Source organism: Pristis pectinata, chromosome 28 (assembly GCF_009764475.1).
Source record: "Pristis pectinata isolate sPriPec2 chromosome 28, sPriPec2.1.pri, whole genome shotgun sequence".
NCBI lineage: Eukaryota > Metazoa > Chordata > Chondrichthyes > Rhinopristiformes > Pristidae > Pristis > Pristis pectinata.
The window spans coordinates 6,804,606-6,820,964 of NC_067432.1; the positions used below are offsets into that span (position 1 = coordinate 6,804,606).

The 16,359-nt window shown below is 42.2% G+C and overlaps 1 protein-coding gene across 1 annotated transcript in view; it reads left to right on the forward strand.

Moving 5' to 3' along the window:
• The window catches only part of nox5 (NADPH oxidase, EF-hand calcium binding domain 5), a 66,727-nt gene that overhangs the window by 23,879 nt on the left and 26,489 nt on the right, over window positions 1–16,359 (forward strand). Inside the window, 6 exon segments of the mRNA XM_052040260.1 lie at window positions 978–1,153; window positions 3,602–3,670; window positions 3,673–3,786; window positions 7,638–7,770; window positions 10,059–10,201; window positions 12,741–12,899. Of these exon segments, the coding sequence (XP_051896220.1) occupies window positions 978–1,153; window positions 3,602–3,670; window positions 3,673–3,786; window positions 7,638–7,770; window positions 10,059–10,201; window positions 12,741–12,899 (794 nt within the window).

Here is a 16,359-nt window from a genome sequence, read left to right on the forward strand (position 1 = left end):
CAGCCCAACTGGTCCATGCCGACCAAGACACCCCATCCAAGCTAGTCCCATTTGCCAGCATTTGGCCCATAACCTTCTAAACCTTTCCAATCCATATACCTGTCCAACTGTCTTTTAAAAGTTGTTATTGTACCTGCCTCAACCACTTCCTCTGGCAGCTCATTCCACATACATACCACCCTCTGTATAAAAAAAGTTGTTCCTCAAGTTCCTACTAAATCTTTCTCCTCTCACCTTAAACCTATGCCCTCTAGTTCATGATTTCCCAACTCTGGGAAAAAGACTGTGTGCATTCACCCTATCTATGCCCCTCATGATTTTATACACCTCTACAAGATCACCTCTCAGTCTCCTATGCTGTAAGGAATAAGGTCCTAATCTACCCAACCTCTCCCTATAGCTCAGTCCCTCAAGTCCCTGCAGCATCCTTGTAAATCTTTCCTGCACTCTTTCCAGTTTAATAACATCTTTCCTATGGCAAGGTGACCAAAACTGAACACAACACTGCGTGCAACCCTACCAGCATCCTGTACGCTGGTTTTTGCCAGGAAAAAATGCTGTTTTGTTAGTTTTACTTATTACATGCCCAGAAGTTAAGGTTGATCCACACTGTAATGGGAATGCTTTATAGAGAAATTTAATACTTGTCCTATCAATAACTTACACTTCAGTGTGTACACATGGTATGTATCCATGCTGTAATCAGTTGTACAATGTTCAAACAGTGAAAGATTTTTGAAAGGTAAGTTCTTTGGACTGTATACATGTAATAATCTTCCTGTTCAAAATTCATCCCACACTTTAACCTCAAATTAATAGTAGAGGAACAGGCCATTCATCTATAGTGTGCATGCTGCACATGGAACCTCCTCACTAGACTATTCAGCTCATCCTTCTCTCTACTCCTTAATTGTGTCCACGTCATTTGGCACAAATACTCCATATGGTTTACTGAGGTTTACTTCATTTTTCTTCAGTGAAAATGACTCACAAAGATGGAACCTACCAGCTGTGGGAATATCTCCTTACCACAAGGCCAGGAATCGGTTGGATTTATGGATTGGCATCCATTACTGGGATAACTTTGCAGTTCCTTATCATTTTGATGTTGATCTGCTCAAGCACGTTCATTCGCAGGAGTGGACACTTTGAGGTACAAGAAAATGTAGATCAGTGTTGTAGGACAGGTTGAAACCCTCTTGTCTGGTGCCCTTCGGACCTGACCAGTGCTGGACCATAGAAAATGCCTGACCAGAGAGTTTCAACCTGTATGTGTAAATAAGCTTGTCATCTCTGTATGATGCATTGACATGTGTTTATCACTGAGCATATGTGTGCAATTTGAGAAGAAGCTCAATTATCGAGACATTTTTTTGGAGCTCTCCGTATTTCCTGTGTGTTACTCTGCTCATTCTGTACTTTACCACTAGTGATTAAGAACCCAGAGGGGCATATGTGTTACACTAGCGACGAGAATAGAATGAAGTAGCCACAAGCAACAAAGTTATTGATTGCACTGAGTGACTGTATACTTGTGATGGTTGGCTGATTCAGAAAATTCACGATTAGTCACAGTAACCATGACGCACAGATTTGAAACAGTGGTCTCAAGTCCAGATGAAAAATAAAGGGCAGTACATGTGGATTGTTGAGTTAAACCTTGCAATTGTTAAAATGGGATTGCTACAAAACAGCAGAACGAACCCAATATGCCTTGTTTTTTGCTCCAGATTCTAGCATCTATAGTCTCTTGTGTCCCCAACGTGCCTATATCAGGAAATTTTTCATTTGTCGTAAAGCACGTGAGCAGTTCTTATCTAGAATGGAAGGAGATGTTCTTCAGAGCAATCACTATTGTTGGAACTGAGGGTGAAGGTGAAAGTATGCCTGCTTAAAGATAAGAGCAAGTTCAAGTTTATCGTCATAGGCATGCAACCACAGGGTATAAGTGCCATGAAAATTTTTTGCAGTAGCGGCACAGTACATTACAAACATGACATAAACTTAAGTTAACATAAATTATACGTAACTTGCACGATAAAAGTGGTAGTTGAGAGAGAGAAAAGCAATTATACTAGACCGGCTCGATGTGTACGTCACTTAGCAAACCTCCTTCTGCCACCCAAGGACTAAAGATGTTTCATTTGAAGAAGTAGTGGAGAGTTGCAGAATCACTTTAACCCAGTACCATCAGAGGTTGTAGGCAAGTTACATATTCAGGGCTAGAAACCAATGTTCAGTTTGCTTCAGAAGGCATTGCCATGGTTTGGAGTTACAAAGAGCCAGATATGTTCCTCCCTAAAGCACATTGGTGAATTGGATGGATTTCTGTCAATAATCCAATAGTTTCAAAATAGTCTTTTGAATTAGACAACATGCTGAAGACACAAGAGCCTACGGATGCTGGAATTTGGAGCAACAAACAATCTGCTGGAGGAACTCAGCAGGTCGAGCAGTGTCTGTGGCGGGGGGGACGGAATTGTTGGCGTTTTCGATCAAAACCCTGAACGTGTCCTGATGCAGGGTTTCAACCTGAAATGTTGATAATTCCTTTCCTCCCACAGATGATGCTTGACCTGCTGAGTTCCTCCAGCAGATTGAAAATTACCGAAATCGGAGCACATATCACTGATGTCCAGTTTACCAGTCCAGTAATTATTTAACCACCTTACAATAACCAGTACTGGTGTGGTACTCAGCTTCTTGCACTGTTTATCTAGTTGCAATCATTGCTGGGCAACAAGCGGTGGCTTCTGGGAATGTTTAAGCAGCCCTCCAATGGTCGGACAGCTCTTTGAGGCTATGTGGAATAAGTAGTCATTTAGTGAGTAGCTCCCTAACATAACCCAATGGACTTTAGCTGATCAGGCATTAAACTGTACAACTGGGTAGATAATTTAGAAAGGTTGTGTCAAATGACTGCTATTGTCTGTGAGAGATGCTGATTGTGTTTTGCAAGTCATAAAATGCTGACATTGTTACAATGTCAGCTTTCTACCAGATTGTATAGAACAATGCAAGCTCTAAACAATTTTTTGTAGAGTCTGATAGCACCAACAGCTGACTCTATTAATAATATGAACACACACTGCAATTGACAGTTTTCAATCAGTATGACTCACCCTCCTGTGACCACTGATAGTCAGCTGTGGCTCTGTTGGGAACACCTTCATCTCTGAGTCAGATGATGGTGGGATCAAGACTCAAGCATTAAAGTTAAGGCTGACACCTTGGTGCAGTACTGGTAGTGATGTTATCTTGGGGTGGACATGTTAAACCGAGACCTCTTAATTGGAAGTAAAAGACCCTTGGTACTGTTATCCCCATACCCTGCCTAATATTCATCCCTTAATCATTTTGACTAAAGAAGATTTTCTTGTCATTATCACAATTATCAACTTGGCCAACTTGTTTGTCATAGCAGTGACTACAGTTTAGATAGTAGCAGTAAAACCTTTGGGTGTTCTCAAAGGACTATGAAAGCCACTATGTAAGAGCAAGTCCTTTTTTCAATGAAATAGAAGAAGATTATTGATGTTGAATCAACTCCAAATGTTTGAATCTTATGTCACTCAGCCTAATCATTTGCCCTTTCTTCCAGCTGTTTTATTGGACTCATTTGTGCTATATTTGGGTCTGGGGTCTGTTGATCCTTCACTGTCCCAAACTTCTGGAAAATGGTTTGTGGCAGCAGGTTTCTTGTTCCTTATGGAAAAAATAATTGGTATCACGGTATCACGCATTGGTGGGACACAGATTGTGGAGGTCAACTTGTTACCTTCTAAGGTGAGTAACTCTTCAGTGTTTCTTCATGTTTCTCAATGAATATGGGGATAGATGGATAGATTGGATCAACAGACAGATAAATTGAAATGGAGCGTGGAGACACTGCTGCTTCATTTATCTCATCACCTGTTCAACTTAGTGCTTTGTACAATTGGACCTCAACATTCATCTGCCTCTGAAGAAGATGGATGAATAGACCAGAGCAGAAGAGTGTTGGAACAATTTTGGGAACAGACTGCTTGCTTTTTTGAAACTGAAGCCTAATTAATAGTCTCTGGTAGGAGCCTCTTCCACCACCTCTCTAATGAATGGTTGGGTTTGAATGTTAAATAAGTCATCTTGGATCGTTTTCCCACCTTGAAAAGAAATTATTGATAATATGCACATCTGTTCTACATTGACGTCCTACAGTGAATTCTTACTGATTCAATGCCATGCAGTTTTGTAAATTCAGTGGTTTATCTTTCTAACAAAAGTATCTTACAAGAGAAAGTTGACGGAGGAGATACAATAATATATAACTGGGACCATTGGATTTTTATATTTTGTTCCTCTGCTTTAGAGCCTAGGTCTAGGGTCTTAGAATTGTACAACATAGAAGAAGACTGTTCGGTCCACCATGTCCATTGTATGTGTCTACTCTAGTCCCACTTACCTGAATTAGATCCATAGTCTTCTAAGTCTTGGTGATTCAAGTACACATCTAGATGCTTCTTAAATTTTCGGGCAGTGCATTCTAGATCCCAGGCATGCTCAGTGTGAAATAATTCCACCTCAGATCCCCTCTAAACCTTCTACCTCTCACCTTAAACCTATGCCCTTTTGTCTTTAACACCTCCACCATGGGAAAAAGATTTTTGCTCTTTACCCTATCTATGCCTCTTATAATTTTATATTTCTCTATCACATTACCCCTCAGTCTCCTCTGCTCCAGGGAAAACAAACCCAGTCCATCTAGTCTCTCCTTATAACTCCAATATGCTCCAATCCAGGACACATCCTTGAATCTCCTCTGGACCCTCTCCAGCACAATCACATCCTTTTTTATAGTGTGGTGACTAGAACTGCACATAATACTCCAGGTGTGGCCTAAGCAGTGTTCTATAAAGCTGTAACGTGACATCTCAGCTCTTGTATTCTATACCATGGCCAATGAAGACAAACATCCCAAGTTTCCTCAGTTCACATATTGGTTCCGTGGATAAATATACCTTGATGTGTGGCACAGACCTGAACAATCTTCACCCTCATCTATGCTGAATTGCATAAAGCTTGACCTCTGTGTGATGGTGGAATCTTCATTACTCTTTGTTTAATGGGGGGACAATTCTAACAATGTTACTGCTCATAAACACTCTCTAGTGGATCTTTTCCAGAATGTATCAGATTATGGAAGACCTGAATTTCACCCAAAAATCTGCTGCTCCATATCCTAACTCATTCCAAATCCCAATCATCATTATCCCTGTGCTCGGTCCTAGTCTGCCAACATCTCCATTGTAAAAGTCTCCCTTTATTCAAATCCCTTCATAGCTAAATTCCTCTAATCCTGAGCTCTTGTGCATCCCTGAATTGTGAGGTTCCAAAATTGGCTAATGTGCCACAGGTTGCTTTGTTATCCCTTCAAGGGATGTGGATGTCATCAGCAGGGGCAGCATTTATTGTCCATTCCCAATTGCCCCTGAGGCGGTGGTGGTGAGCTGGTCTCTTGGACTGCAGAAGTCCTTCTGGTGAAGATACGTCCATAGTGCTGGTGGCCAGCACTGGTGAAGGAACTGATATTTCCAAATCTGGATGATGTATCTTGGAGGGAAACCCTACTAGTGATATTCCTCTGGACCTGCTGCTCTTTTCCTTTCAGGCAGGTTGGAAGACACAGCCTAAGAACCCTTGATGTGATGAGGTATTGCATTGTGTGGATCATGCACATTGCAGCAATAATGGTAGGAGGAATTATTTAAGGTGGTGGTTTAGTGTGCTTCAGTCAGTCTGATTTAACCTGAATGGTGTTGGACATGAGTAGTGTCAGATCTGTACTCATCCTAGCAAGTGAATGGGTGTGATGGACTTCAGACACTCCAGACTTGTCTTGAAGATAGTGGAAAGGTTCTGGGCAATCAGCAGGTGAGTCGCTAACTGCAAGATACCCAGCCCTGATATGTTCTCGTAAACCGGCATGGTAGTGTAGTGGTTAGCGTAACGCTTTACAGCGCCAGTGACCCAGGTTTAATTCCCACTGCTGTCCGTAAGGAGTTTGTACATTCTCCCCGTGTCTGCGTGGGTTTCCTCCGGGTGCTCCGGTTTCCTCCCACATTCCAAAGACGTTGGTTAGGAAGTTGTGGGCATGCTATGTTGGCGCCGGAAGCGTGGCAACACTTGTGGGCTGCCCCCAGAACACTCAACACAAAAGATGCATTTCACTGTGTTTTAATGTACATGTGACTAATAAAGATATATTAAAAAAAATGTATCCGGTTGGTTCAGCTCTGCTGAACAGAGGTAAAATGTAGATGTTGGGAGAATGGGTGATTGTCCATGGAAAGTGGTTTGAGTCCCCCTTGTTGCTTGATACATGGGTGGCTTGAATATTACTTGTTATTTATTATCCTGATCTTAAATCTTGTCAGTTCCTGCTGCAAGTGGGCAAGGGGTTGCTTGAGAAGTCGTGAATGTGTTGTGTGCAACCTTCCCTATGTCTGAATTTGTGATGGAGGGAACATCATTGATGAAGCAACTGAAGAGTGTGGGCCAGAACACTGTCCTATGGAATTCCTGTATTGATCACTTGTGGCTGGATGATTGACCTCCAACAACCAAAACCACCTTCCTCTAGTGCTCGGTACAACTAAAGTCAAAGTAGAGTTTATCGTCATATGCACAAGTCCATGTGTGCACAGGTGCAGTGAAAAACTGACTTGCAGCAGCATCACAGGCACATAGCATCAGATAAGCAGCATTCACAAGAAAAACATAAATTGAACATAAATTTTGCACAATTTTTACAAGAAAGGACACGATTAGAACAAAAAAAGTCCACTTTAGTGCGAAGTGATCAAAGTGGTCATTGTGTTGCTAAACTGTAGTGATTAGGGTTTTGCCGGTTGGTTCAAGAATCGAATTGTTGAAGGGAAGTAGCTGCTCTTGAACCTGGTGGTGTGGGACTTTGGTCTTCTGTACCTCCTGCCCGATGGTAGCTGTGAGGAGATGGCATGGCCCAGATGGTGGGGATCTTTATGATAGATGTTGCCTTCTTGAGGCAGCGCCTCCTGTAGATACTACCGATGGTGGGGAGGGATGTACCCGTGATGTATTGGGCTGAGTCCACTACTCTCTGCAGCTTCTTACGTTCCTGCACATTCGAATTGCTGTACCAGACCATGATGCACCCAGTCAGGATACTTCCAACAGTACATCTGTCGAAGTTTGTTAGAGTGTTCAGTGACAAGCCAAAACCTCCTTAACCTTCTAAGAAAGTAATTACGCTTAAAGAAGCAAATCAGCTTCCTCCTGATTCCCATTAACTTTAATTTTACCAGACCTCCTTAATGCTGCATTCTTTCTGATTCCTGTGTGCCATCTGGCTCCTATAAGCCGTCACTGACGCTCTGCCTATGTCCCAGCACCTCTTGTCTAAAGAGACGTACTCCAAGTAATGCTAACCTGCAAAATTCATTGGGCAGTAGATTAGATAAGTATACAATCCATGTCAGCACAATAACCCAGCAGTAAAAAATTCCCCCACTCTGAGTTGTGATGTGTAGGAGTGTGACGGGTAGGTACTGGAGGAAAAATGTTTGTGTATGACACTTTAATGGAAATGTCTTTCTTGATATGCCTTTCTTAATGTTTAGGTAACCCATCTAGTAATCAAAAGGTCAGCATTCTTCCACTACAAGCCAGGAGACTATGTATACCTCAACATCCCAGAGATTGCCAAGTATGAGTGGCATCCATTTACAATCAGCAGTGCTCCGGAACAACAAGGTATGGAGTTCTGATGAAGGGTTTCAGAGTCAAAATGTTGATTGTTTCTCTTTCCACAGATGCTGCTTGACCTGCTGAGTTTTATTGTGAACAAGTGAGAAGATGTTGTTCCTCCAGTGCAGCTTTGATGGCAGATCAAGTAAATTGGAATAGGCTACCTTGAGTAAAGGAAGCTTTGTGGTGGCCAAACAGTCATTTTCGAGCAACAGTTCCACCCCTTCCCCCACCTTTATGTACTGACTATCTCCCCTCTTTCCAGTCCTGACTGTCCATTTCCCTCCATAGATGCTGCTTGACCCTCTGAGTTCCTCCAGCATTTTGTGCGCTGCTACAGATTTCCGGCATCTGCAGTCTCTCTTGTGTCAGTCATTTTCCAGGTTATACCCACAAAAGTTCCTTACGGCAACTCATGCAAGGGATTTTTAGATTATGACAGAGAAAATTACCTGGGCCGTATGCCAAATGGAAGTTCGTACCCAAAGGACGATAAACTGCAATAATTTGCCTGGGAGAGACAATGAACCAGGTTCAAGGAAAAATTGATGTGTCTGTAGAGAGAGAGAAAGTTGAAGGGTTGGAAAAGGGAATGTTAGACTGAACCAATCTGTGTAACAAAACAGGCTGCATGCATTTGCTTGTCCCTGTAAAGCCTTGCTGTCTGAAGTGAATCTTATTACTAATTACTCTCCTATCTTATTCACAACCTACTGAAAAATAATAGTGGCACATGCATCATTCAGGCACTGGGCTTTATTTGTTCAGTATTTGTTGTATGTTTAGTCCATGGAGCCTGAAGTGGTGATCATAGGAATCACCTCCATCTCTGCAAGCCTAACCCTAAAGCAATGCTTGAACTGGGCTGAACTGTGACCATTAATTTCTTTTTGACAACTATTTCCTTGCTAATTTTCTCTGATGACTTGTCTGCCTTCACTATACCTTATAAGCTGTTGAATCTTTCCACTTTCACATGCAACACCAGAGGGAATTTATCTTTTGTTGGAATGATCATATCATTACTTTGCATCCTGGCTCCACCTAGCTGTGACCCTGATCAACATTCAGGGTGACTCCTGATTGGTTTTCTTCTGACTCACCCATGGGTCCTGTGGCCAATAGACGAACCTCTGCTACAATTGAAACTGAGCTCAATTAACTTAGAACAAAGCAGAGAATTAAAAGGCAAAATCTGCAGATGCTGAAAATCTGAAATTAAAACAGAAAATGCTGGAAGGACTCAGCAAGGCAGGCAGCAGGTGTGGAGAAAGAAACAAAGCTAATATTTCAAGTTGGTGACCCTCACTCAGAATGGAAAAATGCTTTCTGAATAACTCATGCAATCTCTGTTTTCATTGAAGCATAACATTGAGCTTGGAACTCATTGGTCTGTTTGGCTCTGATGTTTCCTGTGGAAATATGTGAGGATTTACCACTGTAGGTCTACTCATCTTCATAGATCATAAATCATAGAACGGTACAGCACAATACAGGCCCTTCAGCCCACAATGTTGTGCCGACCTTTAAACCTCACCTAAGACTAACCCCTTCCTCCCACATATCCCTCTATTTTAAATTCCTCCATATACTTATCTAGTAATCTCTTGAATTTGACCAATGTACCTGCCTCCACCATTGCCTCAGGCAGCGCATTCCATGCCCCAACCACTCTCTGGGTAAAAAACCTTTCTTTGATATCTCCCTTGAACTTCCCACCCATTACCTTAAAGCCATGCCCTCTTGTATTGAACATTGGTGCCCTGGGAAAGAGGCGCTGGCTGTCCACTCTCTCTATTCCTCTCACCTTTAGAGCGTGCATGCCTGTGGGCTTTGATTGATTTGTTGTCAGCAGTGAATACCGGCAGACCTTTCAGCCGGGGTATTTTAGCCACGTAGTTTCCAGCAGTGATCAATAGGTAGCCCCCCCAACCTGTAACCCAGAACCTGCCCATAATATCTTTGTTCCCACTTCGATGAGATCAACCTGATCAGAGAACGTCTCTATGTTTTTCAGAAGATTGGGTGAAGGAGCTCTGCTTATGCAATCTGTAATTGGTTTGAAAATAACTATAACTTTGAAGTAAGTGACCAAACAACTGTCTCACTTACCAGTGTTAGAGAGGTGTGAATATTCCACAGAAGGTTGTGTGGATGATGGTTTGTCAACTTCATTTCTTACCATGTGCAGTGAGCAACATCTAGTGGCAGTTTTTTATGACTATTGAATCTCAATGGTTGCTGGAAAGAAGAGGGATGGTATTTGTGATGCTTGCAGTTACTTTAATCCACAGACACTATTTGGCTTCACATCAGATCCCTTGGCCAGTGGACCAACCAACTGTACGAATACTTCCGTCTACCTGGACAACCGGGCAATGAGCCAAAGAGGCTGACGAGAAACCTGAGGAACAAAAAACACCAGAAATGTGGACAGGTCTGCACCTCCCTTTGTGTTGTTTTCTGGTTCCTCGCCAAAGCTTTAGCTTTACAAATTAGTTCTTGCTCACAGACTAATGCTGTTTTCAAAAGTTGACAATTTTCCATCTTTTTTATGATTGAAGTAATTAATTCCTATTTCAGTTCTTAGTGGGTCAACTTTGTGCTAAGATTTAACTCTGACAACTCTATCATTACCATTGCTTTACGAACAATCCAGTAATGACAGCTTTGCCACTCTTAACCGCTAACAAAGGGATCTAGCTGAAATTTGCTCCGGTAATCAAACCAAACTCAATAGGCCAACACCAGACACAGAGCCTGGTAGGTGCTATTGGATCAGTGTCAATTCCTGCCTATTCCGTGAGCAAACTCCCTCCAAGAATCCCTGACACCAGCTATATTCTAAAGTTCCACCCCATCTTGTTTACAATCATTGTCTTCTGTTTCTTCCCACTTTACTCGGCATTGACATCCTCTCTATTGCAACGTTTCCCTGCTTCATAAGAACACAAGAAAATAGGAGCAGGAGTAGGCCATTCAGCCCCTCAAACCTGCCCCACCATTCAATATGATCATGGCTGATCTGCCCCAGGCCTCATCTCCCCTTCTATGCCAGTTCTCCACAGCCCTCATTTCCGGGATTTTTCAAAAATTTCTTTACTTCCTCATTAAATTCCCTGCAATGATGCAGTCTCCACAAATCTCCGGTGTAGAGAGTTCCAGAGATTCGCCACCATCTACATCATGTCCGGAGTACGTTCTTTTCTGCGTGAGGGTCATGGCCTTTAAGAAATGTTGGCTTTATTTGGCCCAGAACTGAATGGTTGGCTATTTTCCCTGTCCATGGATGTTGAGTAAGGTTTGCCAACAGCATCTTTCAAACGAGTCTGTCCTTTCCCTCCTTTTCTCTTTCATATTACGCAGCTTTCACCATCCACACATTTGAGTGAGAAATCAACTTTCTTACTCTGTCAAACTCTGTCTAAAACTAGGGTTAAGGTGATCTAAAACTGTAGATTTAAAGTTATCTAAAACTAGAGGAAATAGGTTGAAGGTGATCTAAAACTAGAGAATATAGATTTAAGATGATCTAGATAAGATTTTTTATTTAGTCACATGTACATTGAAACACACAGTGAAATGCATCTTTTGTGTAGAGTGTTCTGGGGGCAGCCCGCAAGTGTCGCCACGCTTCTGGCGCCAACATAGCATGCCCACAACTTCCTAACCCGTACGTCTTTGGAATGTGGAAGGAAACCGGAGCACCCGGAGGAAACCCACGCAGACACAGGGAGAATGTACAAACTCCTTACAGGCAGCAGCCAGAATTGAACCCAGTTTGCTGGCACTGTAATAGCGTTATGCTAACTGCTACACTACCTTGCCTGCCCTGAAGCTAGAGGAAATAGATTAAGGTGATCTAAAACTAGAAAATATAGATTTAATATGAGGGGGAAAGATTTAAGGGGCAACTTTTTAATACAGAGGGTGCTGGGTATATGGAACAACCTGCCAGAGGAAGCTGTGCAGGCAGGTACAATTACAATATTTAAAAGACATTTGGACAGGTACATGTATAGAGAAGGTTTAGAGGGATATGAGCCAAAGGCAGGAAAATGGGACTAGCTCAGACACCTTTTTTGGCAGGGACAAGTTGGGCCAAAGACCCTGTTTCTGTGTTGTATGATTCCAGGACTCTATGACCCATAGCTACAGATATTGACATTTCTATTCCTATCTGGATGCATTTGGCAGTTAGTGTTATGCCTGTAAGGAATAGTTGACATGCTGCAAGAGGGAACACTGACCAACTAATTGGAATATCAACATATCATCCTTGAGTCAATTATTTCCCTGTTCCCATCTTCCTGTAAGACCCCTTCTCAATTTCCTTTGCACTCCAGGCCAGATATCAGAAGTGAAAAATCCTTAGAAAAGTGGAGAAAAAAATCTAAGACTCCAATGTGCAATAAATGACAATATCACTACTCCTCACCCTTACTGAGCTTATATGATGCACCAGCACTTTTATTTAAGCACATGATGTTCTGCACCTTCTGCTCACAATACTTTTGGTCAGCTTTCATGAATCAGTTGTGGGAGTCCACCATCTGGAGTGCCTGAGAGATATCCCAGGAGAACCATAAATAACGTCAAGTGATGTTAAGTTTGCACATATTACTGCTCCCTGTGTGTTCCTAGGCAACAGCATATTGAGAAATTCGGATGACACTGATAAATAACTTGAGCTTCAGCCTCTGGGGAGTAGATCCTAACACTGTGCAATAATGTAAAATGGCTGAGAGTGAGGTAGTTGTCTGCTTTCAATGGATTTTAATGAAAATAAAAATCAAAAGAGTTGTAACAACCATTTTATGAGTCAAGATCTAATGATACCTGTGGCATCATCTCAGCATGTGCCTGCTACTATGCTTTTGTAACCGCATGCTGGCCTGTATCTAGTGCATTCCTAGTTAATGCTCACTCCTTCCTACACCATTGGGAATGCTCCATTTGTGCTTTACTATCTCTAGGAACATTTGATAAACTCAGCTGCCTCTAATGATTCAGTAGCAACCAACAAGGATGATAAGGTGGAGCTGACATCATATAAACAAGGCCTGCACTGCCGGAGTGAACCCTTGGAAATCGCTGTCAAGCTGGATGATGCAGATGGATCTCAACCCAGGGAGGTATGACATAGACCAGGGTTGAGAGGTATGTGTAAGAAGAGTAAGGTGCATAAACACCTGTGCAGCAGTTGGGATGAATTGGTGACAAATACTATGTTATTACTAAGAATTACAGAATCATTCTTGTCCTTTTCTCATACCTCAGTGCATTCCTGTGGATGAATAATTAATATAGAAGTAAAAGACCCAATAAAGTCCAAGTCTGTGGATGCTTGAACACTCGCTTAGCATCCTGCTTGTATCTAATATCTCGGGGAAAGCACTTGCTATGTGTAATATAGATTCTGCTGCTATTACGGAGCACTCCAATCACCTTTAAATAATTATTTCAAAACAAAAAATAAAGGAAAATTATACAGTTTTGTAGCACTGTTCAAACTTCTAATGTATTCAAAAGCACATCACAGCCGTAAAAGGGGCAACCAACATGCACAACAAGCTCCCACAAACATCCATAAAACCTGGTTTCACTATCGTGATTGGAGGATAAATATCGACCAGGCCAACAACACCCTCAATTTTTCTTGCTATGAAGGCCCACATCCCATCTGCTTTCTCAAGAGCCTTTTGTACCTGCATGCTCAATTTCATTGATTGGTGTACAAGACACCCAGGTCTAGTTGCACTTCCCCTTTTCCCAATCTGTCATCATTTAGGTAATACTTTACCTCCCTGTTCGTGCACCTAAGTGGATAAACTCATAGTTATCCACATTATACTATATTTGCCCACTCCCTCAATCTGTCCAAATCACATCAGAACCTCTCTGCACCTTCTGCAAAGCTCACACTCACACCCAGCTTTGTGTTGCCTGCAAACTTAAAGTTATTACATTTAATTCCCTCATCTAAGTCATTAATAAATATCATGAATAGCAGTGATTCAAGCACTGTATCCTGTGTTGCTCCACTAGTCACTGCCTGCCACTTGGGAAAGGACCTGTTTATTCTGTCTCTTTGTTTTCTGACTGCCAACCAGTTCTCTGTCCGTGTCAGTCCATTACCCTCAATCCCATGTGTTTTAATTTTGTACACTAACCAATTTAATAGATTATTCAAAAGAAAGCACCCCCAAGACTGCTGCAATCTCTTAGTACCGTACCGGGGCATAAGCTGAAAACTTTGTGCTGTGGGGTGGGACTTGAATACGCTGCCTTCTGAGACACAATCATTAGCAGCTGTTGTAAGTGTCACACTTTGAGCTCTGTTGGTATTATTTCTGTAACTAATGTTTTCTGAGCTTTTCAGCTGACTCTAGATTTATTTATTAATTAATAATTCTGAGTCAGGAGGTTTGTGGGCTCATATCCCACTCCAGAGACTGGAATGCAGAAATCTCGGCTGTCTCTCCTCTGCAGGCTAAGCTTTTGTTAAATCCAAGGTCACTGAAACACTGCCGTTTTTTTAAGTACCTTAAGATGAAAAGGGAGAAAAAAAAATCACAGACATCTTAACTGCCAGAAAATTCTGGAAATGTATGTGGGTCCGTATTAGTATCCAAAAGAAGAGGGTATTTTAAGGATCAGAGTTAGATCCCTCACCAATCCACTTATCATAGGAGTTTGCAAACAACATAAAAAAAACTAAAACCAAAAATAATGAATTAAACAGGAACTGAGAAATGCCTGAGGCAGTTGTTCATCAAAGAATTAGAAGTTTTCCTGCTTTGTTTGTTAGTGCTGCAGCGAAGTAACTTCATCTCCAAATGTACACTGTTCTTGCCAGTATTGCCAGGAGGAGCTGCTTTCATGTCTGTATTTTAATCATGATTCTTTTCTTTGTTGTATTTTAATGTACTTTCCTCCTCTTTAGTTCTGCTTACATTAGTTAAATGCCATCCTATTCTGAATCTGACATCCTGAAGTTGTCCACAAGGTGGCAAACAAAACCAGCCTTGTCCTCTAGTGTCTTTCTTGTCCCTGTCAGAATGTCCCAACGAACGTTACGCCAGTGAAGGGCTTTTGAGTTGAAGGCATTGTACAGTATAATATAGTGGAACTGACAGTGTGTTGATGATCGGATCATCTGTCTTCAGTGTTTGTGGCTGACGGGTAAATGTTGGCCAGGACACTGGATAACCCTGAATGGTGTTCTGGGCAGACAAAGCTGCTTCTTATTTTCTTTGAGCATGGTTTGGTAGTTTTGAAAAATGTAAAGCAAAAGGAAACTTTTGATGGCTAGATAGTGGAAGTTAGGAGGATTTGCAGGAGTGTGGCTAAAAGAGGTGACAATCCCAATTTTTATTGATGCACCATAGAAACCATCCTATCTGGATGCATCACGGCTTGGTATGGCAATTGCTCTGCCAGTGACCATAAGAAACTGCAGAGAGTTGTGGACACCGCTCACCACATCACTGAAACCAGCCTCCCCTCCATGGACTCTGTCTGTACTTCTCGCTGCCTCAGTAAAGCAGCCAGCATAATCAAAGACCCCACCCACCCGGACATTCTCTCTTCTCCCCTCTACCATCGGGCAGAAGATACAAAAGCCTGAAAGCACATACTACCAGGCTCGAGGACAGCTTCTATCCCACTGTTATAAGACTATTGAACAGTTCCTTAGTATGATATGATGGACTCTTGACCTCATAATCTACCTCGTTATGACCTTGCACCTTATTGTCTGCCTGCACTGCAATTTCTCTGTAACTGTAACACTTTATTCTGCATTCTGTTATTGTTTTACCTTGTACTACCTCAATGCACTGTGTAATGAATGGATCTGTATGAACGGTAAGCAAGACAACTTTTTCACTGTACCTCAGTAACATGCGACAACAAGAAACCAATTTACCAATTTTACCCAACCCTAATTCCAACCCCAACCCCAACCCCAACTACTTAATGGATAACTCACCCAAGAACAAAGCACAGAAAGATGCACAGCTTCAAAGCCTGGACTGTGCTGAATTAGTGCACTATAGTTATTGCAACAATGTAGAGTGATGGCGAGACCATCCCTGGAACATTGTGCGCAGGTCTGGTCTTCCCACCAAAGGAAGGATATACTTGTAATAAAGAGGGTTGAGGGGTGGAGGAAGGGATTGTCCCTTAAAGGGAGATTAAGCAGTCTGGGCCTGCACTTCCTAAAATTTCTAAGATGGAGAGGTGATCTCATTGAAATATGCAGAACTCTTACAGGGCTTTACAGGGGAGATGCAGGGATAGTGCTGCTCCTGGCTGAGCTGTCTCAAACTACAAGTCACAATCTCAGAATAAGGAGTCAGCCATTCCAGGCTGAGATGAGAAGAAATTTCTTCACCCAGAGGGTGGTGAATCTTTGAACGTCTCTGCCTAGGAGCTGTGGGAGCTCATTTGCAGAGTGTATTCAAGAGGGAAGTCAGTCGATTTTTGGATATTAAGGGGCATGATGGGCAGGTACAAGTGGTTGAATGGCCAACTCGAGTTCCATTTCTTATGCTGTCACAGCTGACCCCCACACGTCAGAAGCAAGGAGAG